Genomic DNA, 15,837 nt, shown 5'->3' on the forward strand with positions numbered 1-15,837 from the left:
AATTCATCTTAAATCTCATGCCTGCTAATTATCTTACCAATGATATTGAACCAGACAGGCGTGCTCGACTGGCTGACCGCGACCACTCCCACCGGCTGAGCGACGGCAGCCGTCTCCGAAATGGAGAAATTGTAGTACCTCTGGGTGAACGCTAGGGGCAGAGGCGACGGGACGGGTTTGCGTATCCACTCCACATGGAGCTTGACGGTTGACCATAACGGAGGTTCGCCGCAGTCCTCTGCCTTTATCTACGACACAAAAGAGACCAATAAATCCAAAGTATGAGCAAAATAAACAGTCACAGTGGAAATAGCCGACTTCATCGGTGCGGGGAGTAGATTTAAAATTGATTCACTTCTCGTCTTGATCTCAAGTGTAAGAATATATGTATTCAGGTCAAGCAAACATCATGAATGTGTTAGAATTCCAGTCTCGCCGCGTCGCACAGATTGTCTGATCTCGGAGAAAGAGAAATCTATACTCGTCTCCTCCGCGCCGACACCACCTCCACATTTGCATACACCTGCACGTCAGCGACAACGCCCCCGTCATTCAGCGAAATCTAATATTGACCTCGGAATTGATCTCAACAATTACATGGTGTGGCTGTCGCCCGCCCGACTTCAAATAGCTTCTCCTGACTTTCCAACACTGAACAGAGCTTTTCATCTCAGAAAACAACAAAAAATGTATAATGTTATAAAAAGGGCGCTCACTGAAAACCAGGAAGTGCAAACATTATACACTGTTTTTGTCAAAATGATTGTTTGTTACATGTCTCCTATATCTAATCTAATGTTTATTATGATGTGCTGCTAACCTCTTGGCCAAGTCACCCAGATTTCGATGGTTTTTTTTTTAAGGGTAAAATAAAGGTTAAATAAAAACGATGTGCTTTACAATGTTATCCTGATAGTTAAAGGTCCAGTTTGTTGGAAAAATTGAAAAATTGAATATATTATCTGGGGCTGCAACTATTTTGATAATCGATTAAGTGGTTTCAGATTTTTCAGCTTCTTATATGTGAATATTTTCTGGTTTCTTGGCTCCATATCACAAAGAAATCATTGAAAACGGAACATCATCATTAGTACTCGGTTAATCGAGAAAATAATCGACACATTAATCAATAATTGCCAGTTGCAGCCCTACCACTACTCATACGCATGTTTGTAGAACGTTATACTCAATTTAAAATTCAAATTATTCGTTCTTTGTGGCCCTATTGTCATGCTCCGCCTTCATCTCCGCCCACATCTCCTCCTTTTTCCCCTGAACTCATCTCAGCATGCAATTCCCTCACCTGTGGCGGGAGCACACCTGCTCCCAATCCCCTCATCAGGTCTCTACTTATTTCCTGGTTCTCCAGCCTCTCGCCACCAGGTTGTTACCAAGACCCCTCTCTGTGGTAAGCGCCACGGCTCTCTAGAAGATATCTCAGTAATCTAGTGGCAGTTATTTGCTTGTAATCTGCTTTTTGTTAACTCCTGTGCTCAGAACTTCTTCCCACGTGCATGCTGCCACTGACTGTCTACCTTCTCCTCCGGTTCCTGCATTGGTCATCTCATCTGTTGACCCGTTCTTCAACAAACCGGTAAAGCGACTCACCTGCTTGCTCCTGCATGGGTCCAGCACCATCTCGCTTTCACACCTATGTTATATTAATCCTTAAATGTACTGCTCTTTCTTTTTATTCTACTCTATTCTATTGCGAGTTATTGTCTCATTCTCTATTTTCTATTTTAAAATATGTTCTCATTTAGAGGAAAACAAGCATGGGTGCAGGTGATTGTCATGATTGGAGCTTTTTAAAACTATGTCCATTTTCATATTAAAAAAAAAAAAACAACCTGGTATCCTTCTCTAGTATGTGAAGGCCAGTGTAGTTCCCTGCAGTCTCACCACTAATTCTAACACTGGAGAAGTTATTTTTTTGTTGTTTGAAAAACATGAGCACAATACGCAATTCTTCATTCATTTTCCAAAGCTTATTCTTGGAAGGTGGAGTCCCGGCCGACAGTGGCCAAGAGGCAGACTTTCGACCTGGACAGGTCGCAAGTCTGTGGCAGGGACAATTATGTGGAGACGAACGACGCTACGTTTTAATTTAGAGTCTCCAGAGACATGATCTGCGTCTCATTCAGCTAATCACTGAATGAGATGCACACGGAAAAAAAGGGTGTGAGGTGCATACATGCATTCCAAACTGTATATCAAAGTGGCTGGTGCAGGAGAAATGCAGTTGTTACGATGTAAAACGGAAGCCTACATGTTTTTGATAAGATGGGAATGTAGAAATGCAAATTTAATTTCACGCCAGAGGCTCCAAATCACACCGAGCTATCTGACATAAGCATAAACCTCAGATTTGCCCGCCGTCAATCTCAGCACTTTCAAAACTTTCACGCAGTAACCACGGATTTACCGAATATGCACATGTCCAAAAAATGAAAAATGGCAACTGAAACTGATGACAAAAATAAAACTAAATAGAAAGTGAGAAAGAGGCGACGGCCTTATCTCAAAAAAGAGCACTGGTGTTGTCCGGTTAACGCTGTTGATTTATTGTCTTGTTTGCAATGTTCTTTATGAGTTCCTATTTCCGCTGAAACCTCCAACTCAGCCAGACTTTAACAGAAAAATCCATGTTATATTATAGTTAACTGGCAGAAATTGAATACAATACCCATGATTATGTTTGAATCAGTGTGTAATCGCTTTAAAATAAAACGAGGCACCATGTTTCTACGGCCCAACGCAGGGCATTGTGGGTAAACACAACCAAAACATACGTAGAACAATAGTTTTGTTGTTCATTGTTTGTCCTGTCTTCTGTCTTCAAAGTGCAGTTTGAACGCAAACTCAGACCGGCTGAAAATCCCTCGATTAAAAACAAGGCTCATTCATAAAAAACAGTGACCTCATAGTAAACATTAACGACTCACAGTGAGGAGATCGTAGCTTCCCGCCGTCACCATCTTCTTTGATGACACCATCCCTGTCCTGGGGTCAATGACGAACTTCTCGTCGCCATTGCCGTCCACGATGCTGTAGGTGACGTTGCCGTTGGCGCCCGAGTCGCGGTCGTAAGCGAAGACGCGGTACACGGGTTCGCCGCGCTTGTTGCGGTCCCGCTCTGGCAAGCTGATGCGGTACGTGACCTCCGGGAAGGTCGGCGGGTTGTCGTTCTGGTCCTCGACGTGAACTACGACCCACACGGTCGACTGGCGCGTGGTCACTGGGCCATCTATGACTGTCACCTGAGGAGAGGAAGTCTCTTCAGTTTTATTCCAAATGTGGGTCTTTTATTAACGTCATAAATCATGGTTTCCACTGTATGGCTGTCGCTGTGTAGTGCAGGAGCCACGTGGGGCTGAGCTCACAGGAAATTTCTTTGTATTATTGATCCCCTGGAGGCAGAGGCAGAGGTCTGATCACTGATCAATTGGATCAGATGAGGGTGAACACCACTGCTGCCAGCCGGACTGCTCCCTGGACTATTAATTACAGACAGACAGGGTGGTGTGCATGCACGGGTATTCCTCCTGAAATGTCAGGACAAGAGAGGGCAGGACGGTGTAACAACAAAGACTTCTGTCTTCAATACTAAACACTAGATGTAAATGAATCCCTATAGATAGATAGATAGATAGATAGATAGATAGATAGATAGATAGATAGATAGATAGATAGATAGATAGATAGATAGATAGATAGATAGATAGATAGATAGATAGATAGACAGACAGACATAGAGAGAGGGGAATGCAAGCTACTAAAGGTTTTGGTAACTGCGTTCTGAAGTGTTGTCATAAGCCGGGTTCTTTATTAAAAGCTGGAACCGACAAAAGCAGCAGAAAGAGTAGTACACCCTAGACAAGTCCATTCAGTCCAGCGGAGAAAAAAAACAACCATGCAGCAATACTGCGGGTCAACTGCGAGGTTATTCCATTCCATTTTATCAGGGGGCAAAGTGCCTCTAGATTCAACAGACTTTAATAAGGTGAAAGAAAAGTACGGGAAGGTAGAAGTTTGCTCATGTCTCTAAAGTCAAGAATCTCTGATTATCAAGCTCATCTGCATGCAGAGCAACAGGAGCAAATGAAATGGTAATCGGAGAGCTATCTGTATGCCCAGTGTCTGCGCTTATCAAATGCAGGGCAGACCAGCTCCTCTCCTCCCTGTTCTCTTCCTGACTAGAAAAGATAACCAATGATGAATGATTACTTTTCGAAAATCTTAAACCTGGGGCCCAAAACTGCAGCCATTCATCACAGTTTATGGAGCCTTGAGGGGCTGCCATGGTTGTCCTCCAACGTGTCTTTGTTAATAGTGAGCTGTGGCAGGTGGCAGCGCCTTGATAAATAATAATACTATAATCCTGTGAACACTGGCAAGGCTTTTACTGTACCTCTAAGAAGTGCTCTGCCTGATGTTCTCTGTCCAGTTTCCTCGCCGTGGTTGTGATGAGCCCTGAAGAATCACATGACCCACATGGTTAATGGAAAACATCGACAGGCTGACTTTATACAGCATATAACCCAACCAGGTGATGCTGACCTTGCCGTGTCATGTTGACAATGTTGTTATAATATATGACACAACATATTAGCATATGATACGCTAGTGAAGAATATATAATACCACATGATACATTGGCCTGCCATACACAACAATACAAAAGAATACACTATGATAGATTAGTTTGGGTATTGTACACTATTATATGTTAAGATATTAGGATATGATACAAAGCGTGATACATTACGATACTATATGAGATGTTAGGATTATTTGATTAATACCCTATGTTAAGATAGGATACAATAATAAATATAATGACATGATAATGGGATACAATACAGTATGATACACTATGGTAGAATAAAATATGATGTATTGGGTTATGATACGAATAAACACGACACAATATAGGACTCTATTATGTTATGACACAATAAAACATGAAACATTAGGATACAATACAATATGATGCGTTAGGATATGATACATCAAGACACACACAACCGTCAACCCTAAAACCAGGTCTTAACCCCCCAAAACAGCCCTTTAAAGATGCCAAAATGTCTTCACTCCCTATAGTTTCTACGTTTTTGGTCGTCACAAAGCTACAAATGCCACAACACGCACACAAAGTTGTTTCAGCTGTTGGTGCATCTCTACATTTCTCCACAATTCAAATCTCTATAATCTCCAATTTGAATATCTGAGTGGGTGCACACACACCAGCATCCTCGCCTGCAACATCGGTGTATTGTTCTAACAACCACAGCCCGCAGCTCTGGCTGGAGTGAAGGCATTTGGCACCGGCTCATATGGCAGTGTATAGCTGAGGGTCACACAGTTGGCCAGCATGCCACCAGGACAGAAGGGAAAAGAGCAGCGCTATTGATAACAGCTTTGATCGAACCAGATTATTCAAATGAGCAGACTGCGGGGCTGCATGAGAGATCACAGCGACAGCGACCGCTCCATTTTCATCATGCGGAGGCAAAGATGCCACCTTTCCCTCCCACACAGACTCGCACAAAAAACAGACGCGGAGATAGTGTTAATCAATAACCGCAACATTTACCCAGTGAAAACCTGTGATTTAAATCAAAAACTCGGTCTGACTCTGACAGAAGGAAGGAAATGATGGAATTGATCCAGCGGTTAGTTTCGCAACTGTGTGTAAGCTCCTTTTTGTTTTTCCTCAAAAGAAGAACGTCCTTGAACACTATTCATGAGAGCATCCACACACAGTGAAACGGGCACATTTGTCTCAGCCTGGATCTACATATATTACTCAACTCATAAATACCAGACAATAAAAATGCACTGATACGAGCACTGAAATACCGTGACTTTTATTTTTGAGTGCGGGAGTTTGTTGCAGAATTTCTGTCATGGCGGCTAAAGAGAGAGCATGGATAAATATATGCTGTCTGTGGATTTGTACGGAGAATCATTTCGACGTCTTTGCTTGTTACGGTGCATTTGTGCAGCGACAGTCAAAACATCACGAACATATCAGTGTCACCTTGAGCTTGCCATGCTGGGTAACTTCAATTAGGCAAATTAGGAGCAAATGTAAAGCGAGCGCTCACAAGCCGCAGTGGAGGGACCGTGAGGGTGGAGGTGGGGTTTGTTTCGGCATGAACACGGCGGCACGCTGATAAAAACCAATGATCTACACCTCGCAGCACATCTGCAACTGGGCGATCCTCCATTTTAATTGGTACACGTACACCTTCACGTGCATACAGAAGCCAGGGCTATACTCCAGTGGCATGTTTTACGACCTTTTCGGTCATTTCATAGCCGAGTTGGGTTCATTTTCGACAGCACCTGTTTCCACCAAGCAGCACAACTCCGATCAGTGCGGTATAGTACACAATTATTTCTGTTTTAACTGTCAAAAGTTTTATCTATTGGAGTTCAGAGCACAATGGTGTGAAAGCAAAAGGGCTGGAGGGTAAACACACTACAGCTTGCTTTTAATATGATTCATGTCATTTCAATAGCCACCTGTTTATTTATGATTAATGTCATTTTAATGCCTTGCTTTTATCCAATGATTTTCTTAGTGAATTTATATGCCCTTGTAAAGCACTTTGAGTTGCCCTGTGCATGAATAGTGCTATACAAACAAACTTGCCTTGACTGTGGGCGACAAATGAATGACATTAGAAAAATGCAAAAGCTGGAAATTGTGCATGACAAAAAAAAGAGAGGATTCAAGGCTGTTTCTTATTATTAGTATTAGTACTAGTATTTCTTTTATGAATAATAGTGTTTCTTTTTTTTAAATGAATGATAAATGTCTTTGCTCAGCAGTGTCTGCAGTAGGACATTATTTTCACTGTGCAGCACTGGTATGATGCTAGGCTATTTACGTAGCTTAGCTGTCGCCTCCTGTTGGAAATGCACTATTTAAAACCAACTAGAATCTTTATTTTTGGTTCTGCTAGTATTTTAGCATTGTACGTGGACCTTAAAACCTTAAAGCACAAGTGCGTAACTTGCTGTGATTACTATTCTGGTTCTGTTACGACCCATAGGAGCTAGCATCTCTTAACGGAGGAGAAATACAACCCCAGTATTTGTAGTGAGTGTTCATGAGGTGAAAGTTAAAGACTTGGCGAGGCAGTAAGCTACAGACAACGACAATAATGCGTAAAAAATCCGACTTACCTTGGCTATGGCATTCAATCAAATGAGCGTGTCGCTATTTGATGACATCACACACCCAAGATGGCTGTAATTTGTGCAACCTCTAGGGGGCGCCTATTTTAAAAACATAACTCAGGGTCGTATTAAAATGATTAATAAATAGGGTTGTTTAAGTGGGAGGACAAGCTTGTTTTCTTTGTGTTTTTGTTGTACTATTAACATGTTTGTGTAAGTTTACAACGAGGGAGTGTTGCCGGAGCGACGCTATACTGAGAGACCCTGTGTGAACACGTTTCACGATAATCTAAACGTTGAATTTAAAAGTAACGCACTACCGTTTTTGAAATTGAACTGAATTGAATTGGCGCCACACGGTGGTGCATATGGGTAGCGCTGTGTGTTCTCCAGTTTTTGCCCCGTAGGTGTGAGTGTGAGGGTCACATTTCGCCCGATGTCAGCTGGGATTGGCTCCAGCGGTCCTGCAACCCTCATTCATTCATTCATCATCTACCACTTTATCCTCCACATGAGGGTCGCTGGCGCCAATCGGAGCTGACAGGTCGCCCGTCCATCACAGGGCCTGCAACCTTCATGTAAAGGATAAAGCAGTAGACAATGAATAAAGTGAATTGAACCGAGACACTGTGCGACAAGACAGAAATGCAACACAATTGGAGCTAATTTTAAAATTCAAATTAATTCTTTAGATTATTGTTGCTTCGTGCACATTGACGTGCACGGCCAATTTGCTTAAACGCTGGTACAACAAAGCCAATACAATCAAACAGAAGGTTGCAAAAAGGTCACGCAGACACCACCGCAGCTCACGACATGCGAGTGCGCTGTCGGCATTAAAAGAAACACTCCTCCTAACACCCTGTGACATCACTTATCTGTTCTGCTTTCACCCCCATATGAGGTCGGCTTCACTCACACAGGCAGAGACAAGCAGACAGCGCTGTAAGCAGTCACAGCACATTTAAACACTTTCTGCTTCGCTGCATTTTGGGAATATAGTTGCAGCACCTCAAACCCCGTCAAACTGACACCTCCAGAGTCAACTTTAAAACATGCGCTGCTTTGAATCTGGTTTGGGGAAACTTTTTCAGACCCCCCCCCTGTTCAGGTCATAGTGGAAGGGGCTGGCAGCTGCTTTATGAAAGCAAATCAATGAGCTGGGTTTTGTTCATCCATCTATCCAATGAAGTCGCTGTGGTGCATGGAAGGTTCTTGACTGCGTAAACAATGAGGAATGATTTATATTGAATGCATCTCTCATTCATGCATGTCTCATTACCAAACTAATAGACTGGCACTGCCAGTTTCATTACACTGAAATGTATTGTAATGATTGTATTTGGTAGATATAGTGCAGAATAGTATATCCACGAGACGACCGAAAAGGAAAGAAAAGCAAACACAAGTCTCTTGTTATTTATTAGGCCTTGATGAGCTGCTGGAAACCAATGTGGAACGTAGCCTTAGAGGAAAAACACTGCATGAAATATTAAAAAAACAATTGCTCAGTGTTACGGTGACAAGTCAGTTCATCACCGTGTTGACAAGATAGTCATCGGAATGAGTGTGTCCTCGTATAGCATTGTAACGAACAGGATTGTTCACTGACACAGCAGAGGGCTCAGGTGGATACAAACTCTCCCCTGTGGCACAAACACACACGCACGTTCATCTTAGGACACTGCATCGACTTCCATTTATTGGGACAGTTTAAACCAGCCATTCCCAAACCTAATCCCAGGGGAAAACGAGATTTAAAAAAAATCAGCGTAGAGTAATAATTAGTCCTCTTTACTGTATTTCCGAACCTCCTTTTAACACATGGTTGTGGTTATTACAGCCAGGTCACAATACTGCTTCTGTTTCTGCTGTTGGTTGATTTATAAATAAAAATATTTGACAGCAATTTAAAAGTTAATTATGAAACTGAAAATGAACGACACTTATTTATTTATTTATTTATTTATTTAGTGACCTGCAGTGGCATCACACCCTAAACAAAGCACTATTTCTAACCTTAACCATAACCAGTTAACGCCTTATCCTAACCTAAACCTTACAGAGCCTTTTAAAGTCGTGAGTTCCAGCCAATATGCTCAACGCCATTATGCATGCTTACACAGCAGAAAATATAAAACAATTTTAAATGAGTGTGTTGTTTTTCTCACAGCTGTGTGAATACATGAGGTTCTTATTGCCTCATTTACACTTAAATTAGCTGGGTATGTGGTGGGGGAGATGTGTGAACTTAATATAAAATAAAAAATAAAGGTAATATTGTAATTGCAACAATATTCAGTGGCTGTTCATATTGTTTTTTGTTTCCAACAACAACAACAGCACAATGGAGCTCAGTAACAATGTTAGTGTTTACTATTTTGTATGTTTGGTCTTTGGTCTCTAGGTAGATGATGAAGAAATGAGTTTTTTGTGTTCCCACTAAAGCAAATTAAAACCTTCTATTTCGCTGAGTCATTTGACCCGAGACGAAACTCACGGCGTCATCGTCGCCTCCTCTCCAACACACACCGCTGCCACCGAATACCGTTTGATTACTTTGCCGCACACTCCCTCTCTCAGTCTCACCCAAACTCCCATATTAACAGTAATTATGTTTGTCCTCATCATCTGCAAATCAACTTCATATAATATTGAAACTCACATCCAGTAGATGCAGCAAAGCTGGCACAGAAGCTCATATTATGATAATTATTACAACTAAGATCCTGGCAACTCTGGATAACTCAATTCCTTTTTTGTGTGTTTGGCACCGATGCAGATTCCAATACCTCAACCTTCCTGTCCTATATTCTGATAATATAGTTGTTTTACATACTTTTGAACAACTGAAATATTAATAACACATTTGTACTGATGCATTTACTACCTAGACATAACCACACACTCCCATAAAGAATAAAGAGTCCAAAACGTGCCTTTTGTTAAAATGTTGTCGGTGATATTTCTTCACATTTTTACAATCTATGTGATTTCTTTTAAACATTGAATGTTGATCCAGCGGTATTAATCTGTATTGGACCAACACCAATACAGATTATTGAATTGTCTTGGGTGGCATTATACTCACAAACATAGATTATCTTAATAATACATTAGTTATTCAGGCCATAAAACATCTGAAATAGTGAAAAATGTCCCCTGTAAACAAATATGATGTCCTCTAATGTCTTGTTTTGTCCACAACCGACGTTTACTCTGATAAATGAGTAAAAGAAAAACTAAAAACTTCTAAACTCAAACTAAATATTTGGGGATTAATTGTGATTAATTAAGTGAATTGTTGCAGCCTTATTACTTAGGTTTAAAAGAGTGGGTAAGAATAACTGTGGTAATATATTATGTGAACGCCTATTTTTATATTATAAAAATCTTGCCCTGGTTCATTTGTGTCTGCTTCCTTACGTCATGTCACTTCCACATTTCTATGAAGCCACAAGTGAAATCACTGTGGAATTGAACCTGGAGAACTGACGTGTTGCATAATATATACAGGCTGTAGTATTTATTTATTTATTTATTTATTTATTTAAGTCCTCATATTGACATGGCTTTGAATCACAATGCAGGTCCCCGGGTGAAATGCGAATATACACGTATTTGCCTTTTGTCACTCACAGAAACACTTTAACTGGGACAGAGATGGCAAAGAATTCTCAATGCTTCAGGTTTTTTTTTTGTCTGAATTTTAATATATAATATTTCACCTCGTCAATAATTCTACAGTGGAAGCCAAGCTTGTGTGCGCGGGGAGCTCCCTACACATCAAAAAGTTAAATGATGTTTGTATTCTATACAGACGTAGTGATAATTCACTTCATTTGTCACTTACTTTATACAGTTTTCCCCCAGAGACTGTAGACACTGTTGAATTTGACATACATTTTGATGCATAAAAAAAAAACCCAGAAGTGGCTCTAAAATCATAAATAAATTATACAAAAGTAAGTGCACAAATGAGCTAAACTGAGATTAAATGTACTTTTTAAAACCTGTGTTGTTCACAGGTCTTAAACACAGACGACCAGTGTAGACATAAGTGTCTGAAATCAGTTTTCTCCTAACTGGCCATCTGGCTGCAGAGAGAAGTAACTTTGTACAGTATGTAAGTCTACGAGGAAATGAGCCTATTGCTCACTCTACCACTTGATTTACGACATCAGTAAATGTGTTCCTGAGGAGTTTATGGACTCAATTTCTAGTTTCGGGTCCTCCTTCGTTGCCGCGCGATGTCAATTTTGCAAAGGATGGTCCCATTTGGAGGTAAATAGATTGTGCAGGGGGCACAGACCTGGTGTGATTGACAGCACGTACCATCCAAAAGGTTGAGGTTGAGGTTGAAGAAGGTGGACGTGCAGTGGAGTGAGGCCCCCCCCCCCCCCCACACACACACACACCTGCTCTGACAAATATGGCTTCTTCTGGCTCAGATAAAATGGCTGCAGCTCATTAACTAAACTGACGGGTAACTAAACTTGGTCGTAAGGCGTTTACTGCACCAGATCCATCTTTTCGCCAACTACGGTGCTTATCGTTTGACAGCTGTGGAGGGCGCTCGGCTGGCAAGTGGCGGGAGGCGAGGTTTAATCTGGACAGGACGTCAGTTCTGTGTTCAGATTACCGGGCTAAAGTGACTTGTATGCAATTTTTTTGACTCCAATTAGATTTTTTTGTGTCAATTAAGTACTCGTACATGTTCTCATCGCGTTCTAGCACACGTATACAACACAGTCCATATTTGACGACAGCTGAGCTTCACTTGCACTTGTTTTAGAGCAATCGCCGCTGTTGACATCATCCACCTGCATTAAATCTCACACCTAGAGTGGTGACAGCCTCAATTTCCAAACTATCGATGACACATGCAAAAACCTATGAATGAGTGCATGCATTCGAGAGAGCAGTCCCTTTCGCATTTAAGATAACGTAGCATCGACTGTTTCATTAAAGGAGAGGAATGCAAAGAATAAAACACACCAAAAAAAAAATTTAAATCTGGTTTCAATCATGATTCTTTACTGTGACTCTGACAGTGTCGGAGTGCAACGCTAAATCAGTGCACTCATTAAAAATCTCCTCACAAATCCTGATCCAAACTTTTCAGTCAAGTCCAATTAGACAAAGAACGAACTATCCACTGACTTGTTCCTAAATTGGAGGCACACAGTGTTAGGTTTCATTCCCAAACAGACAGGTTATTTGTTGCATTGCGCACATTAAATTAAAACTGACTTGAACTTCCAGGCTGTAACTTCTCATGCAGTATCTTTTTTTTTTTTAACACAGGCTCACAAAAGGTAATATATAACCAGAGGCTGTCAGATCATTGTTTTCACAGGTTCAGGCTCTTTAAGGCTCCATCGTGATCCCATATGCAGTGGAAGGGGCTTATGGTTGTTGGCAGTATGTTATGAATAAAAACCTAATTCCAAATCCCGGCTTATTCCTCTGAATACTTCTCCCGGCTTCAGACGTTTGAGAAAACTTTCTGAGAAAGGCGAGATTTTCCTTTTAACCTTCCGATAGGTCATTGGTTCCATCTTATAGGAAACATAAGCGGTGAGACATGATAACTCACCCACTCTTTTGGCTCCATAAACAAGCAAACTGCACTCATTTCACACACTGCTGAGGAATACCGGCGGTAATATTTGGTTGCAATCAAGTTTGCTCGCCTCTACGGCTCATCAGCGTCATAGATCTTTGATTGTGTGGGCACAAAAGCCTCTTTAATTTGCTGTGTGGGAATTAAAAGCCTTTTTATTGAATGAACGAAGGAAGTAGGAGGTGAATGATGAATTTCTTTGGCAAACAAACACAAACTGGTGTAAGCGCGTGCCGTTTCAAATTATACGTATTGTTCATTATTGTTTAATTCTTATTTTTGGATGTACCTGTTTTGGGGTTGATGGAGAAGAAATTCTGCGGGTTGCCAGCGGTGATGCGATACGTCAGGCGACTGGGCGTGGCGGTGAGGTCGGGGTCCTGCGCCTGGATACGGATGACGGACACATCCTTTGGAGAGTTCTCCATTACGACAGGGTGGTAGATGGGATCGGAGGTGAGGGGAGCGTTGTCATTGACGTCCTCCACCTGAGACGGGAGAAGGAAAAAAAAAAGGGGAGGACGTGAGAGGCACAGGAGGCAAGGGTTGAGCAGAAACTGGCAGTGTTTGTTGTTTGCGTCGCTTTAACAGTCCTCTGTTTATAAGATGGATCTGAATTGGCAATAGATGTGTTTATAAACCCTTGTAAATCAGCATGTCTGGCACTGCTGTGTTTATCTACTGATTTAATATCTTAAACAACTGATGAAATACAGCACCGACTGGGTTTGGGGTTCATGTGCTATCCATCAGAAAATGGAAATTTATTTACCAGAAAATGTCATAGATGTCACTCTTTAAATGCACTGCAAATTAATTTTCCCTTCTTCCGGCATAGATCTAGAATATTTATGGCAAACGCGGCGTTGATGGAGTGTGTGCTGGAAGGTACCGAGAGCCAAGACAGTTCAGCCGCCGCATGAGGAGCACCTGGGCCTGATTAATCTCCCTATTTGTGTCCATGATGAAGAGGCTGGGAGTAAAACAGCCGATCAAACCGCTGCACCTGACTGTCCCCGAGCCACAAAAAGCTGGCTGTTTTTTTGTTTATCCACTGCTGAACTTGTCCCCAAAGGCAGGGCAGTGGTGGAGCGGTGATGCGAGTGTTTAGACAGTGGATTAGTTAGTGCTGAATCAAGTCATAAAGCACAGGCAGCGTACTCCATCTGCACTGCGATCCAGCGTGACAGAAATAATTTTATTTAATTACTGACGTGAAAAATATCAACTAAAATGTGTCTGTCTTGTCACCAAAGATAGCCATCTTCCTATCGATCAGGACCAATCGATAGGAAAGCAGCCTCAAATTACTTTAATCGAGCGAAATCCAATGTGCCACTCTTGCTTGGCTTCAGTTTTATTTATTTTTATACCATAATAGCGGTGCAGAGGCTCGATGAATGCTAACGACGTTCTATTCTTGTGCGGGGATTTTAAATGCCTACGGATCATGAGTTTGTCTCAACATAATATGTTATAGTTGCGGAAAATAACCACTCCTTTTGATAATAAATGAATTCATTTATTTTAACTTCTAAGATATTAATATTTAATGGTTTCTTTGCTCCTCTAAGACTGAAAAATCTTTGGTTTGACATTTGATGATGTCGTAATTTTGAGGTTTTGGAAACCGCACATTTGTTTTCTGGACATTTTCTGGACCAAATAGAGAATCTACTCTGCAAACAGAGCACATTCTAGCTGGTTTCTTTCAAGCTGCTACGAGTGTGTAATTTAGAGTTACCATCAGTGGAGTGTGCAGATAGATTTTGGGGACTTTTTATGAATGAATTCCACGTCACTGCAAACTTCTCTATATTGTGTGTGAAAATCGAAAACTGTCTTGCGACGTACGTATATTACAATGTGACTATTTGCGAGCATAAAGTACCTGGATGAAGACGTCTATCGAGGCCGAGAGCGGTGTCACCCCTTTGTCTGTGGCATGGACCGTAAGCCAATAAGAGTCTTTGATCTCACAGTCCAGGATGCCAGCAGTGTAAATCACACCTGTGGAAGACGAGAGAGAGATTAATGTAGCTGTGACTTTCAGCTTGAGAATAGTTATATATTCGGTGTGAACCCTGGTGTCATCGCTAGGATGCAACCTCAGCAGATGTCATGGGAAAATAAGTTTCCAGGAGAAAAGGACGTTGCTTTTGAATAAGACTTTGTGCCCTGGTTCCAGCGATATTCATTCTGTGGTCACCTTCAGTGTTTCAGCTCCTCTGCAGCTAATCACAGCTGACCAAACTGCTCCCACCGCTACTCACTCGATGCTGAACGCATCCTGAACTGCCCTATACACCCAGAGTGGTGCGCGTGCCGTGGCTTTAAGGAAGATAAGTAGCCGACAGCTTTGGTGACCCCTCGAGGGGCGGAGAGAGCGCTCAGAATGGATGGCACATGGTTGTCACTTTACTTTAAAATCAGTCAAGCAGGACTGTCCGAGTAACTACACTGAAGTGAGACACGGCCTCATGCGTCACTTCAGATTCCAAGTATTGGGATCCACTTAGTGTGACATGTCTATTTATTGTCCAGAGCACTGAAGCACAACGCAGCAAGGTCAGGGGAGAAAATGCAATTCCAGCGAAAAAACACATTAGTATACAGTATAAATTGTATCACGACTATCAACATTTCAATTTTAATTGTGGAACTCGAAGTCAAAGCTGCAGTGCTCAACGTTGGTATTGTTCTGCCTCTGTTTTGTGAGCAGAAACAATGCAAGGGGATTTTATTTGCGGCGTCCTTCATCTGAAAACAGGCTGTGTCAAGCAAGACTATCAGACCTGACTGAGGGAGCATCTGTGTGTATGCAGCAGCTGTTTATCTTGTAAAACTGGCGAACAACCAGGTTTTTTGAGCAGAAGAATTCACTTCTGAAACTTTTTTGTTGCCATTTTTTTATGGTTTTAGTCATACTAAAAGAGTCAGTCAGGTAGGGATGATAGGTTCAATCAGGATTGTGTGAACTCATGTGACAATAGTTTAAATATAAGAATATTAGTTTATAT

General features: G+C 41.6%; 1 protein-coding gene across 1 annotated transcript in view; it reads right to left on the reverse strand.

Annotated features, from left to right (window-relative positions):
* LOC131458790 (protocadherin Fat 3) overlaps positions 1-15,837 on the reverse strand; it is a 77,363-nt gene that overhangs the window by 50,123 nt on the left and 11,403 nt on the right. Inside the window, exons 5-9 of the mRNA XM_058628052.1 lie at positions 14,709-14,827; positions 13,107-13,305; positions 4,412-4,473; positions 2,946-3,260; positions 38-248 (exon numbers count right to left, since the gene is read on the reverse strand). Of these exons, the coding sequence (XP_058484035.1) occupies positions 38-248; positions 2,946-3,260; positions 4,412-4,473; positions 13,107-13,305; positions 14,709-14,827 (906 nt within the window). The remainder of the gene's footprint in view (positions 1-37; positions 249-2,945; positions 3,261-4,411; positions 4,474-13,106; positions 13,306-14,708; positions 14,828-15,837) is intronic.

Source organism: Solea solea, chromosome 4, assembly GCF_958295425.1.
Source record: "Solea solea chromosome 4, fSolSol10.1, whole genome shotgun sequence".
In the NCBI taxonomy this organism is placed as follows: domain Eukaryota; kingdom Metazoa; phylum Chordata; class Actinopteri; order Pleuronectiformes; family Soleidae; genus Solea; species Solea solea.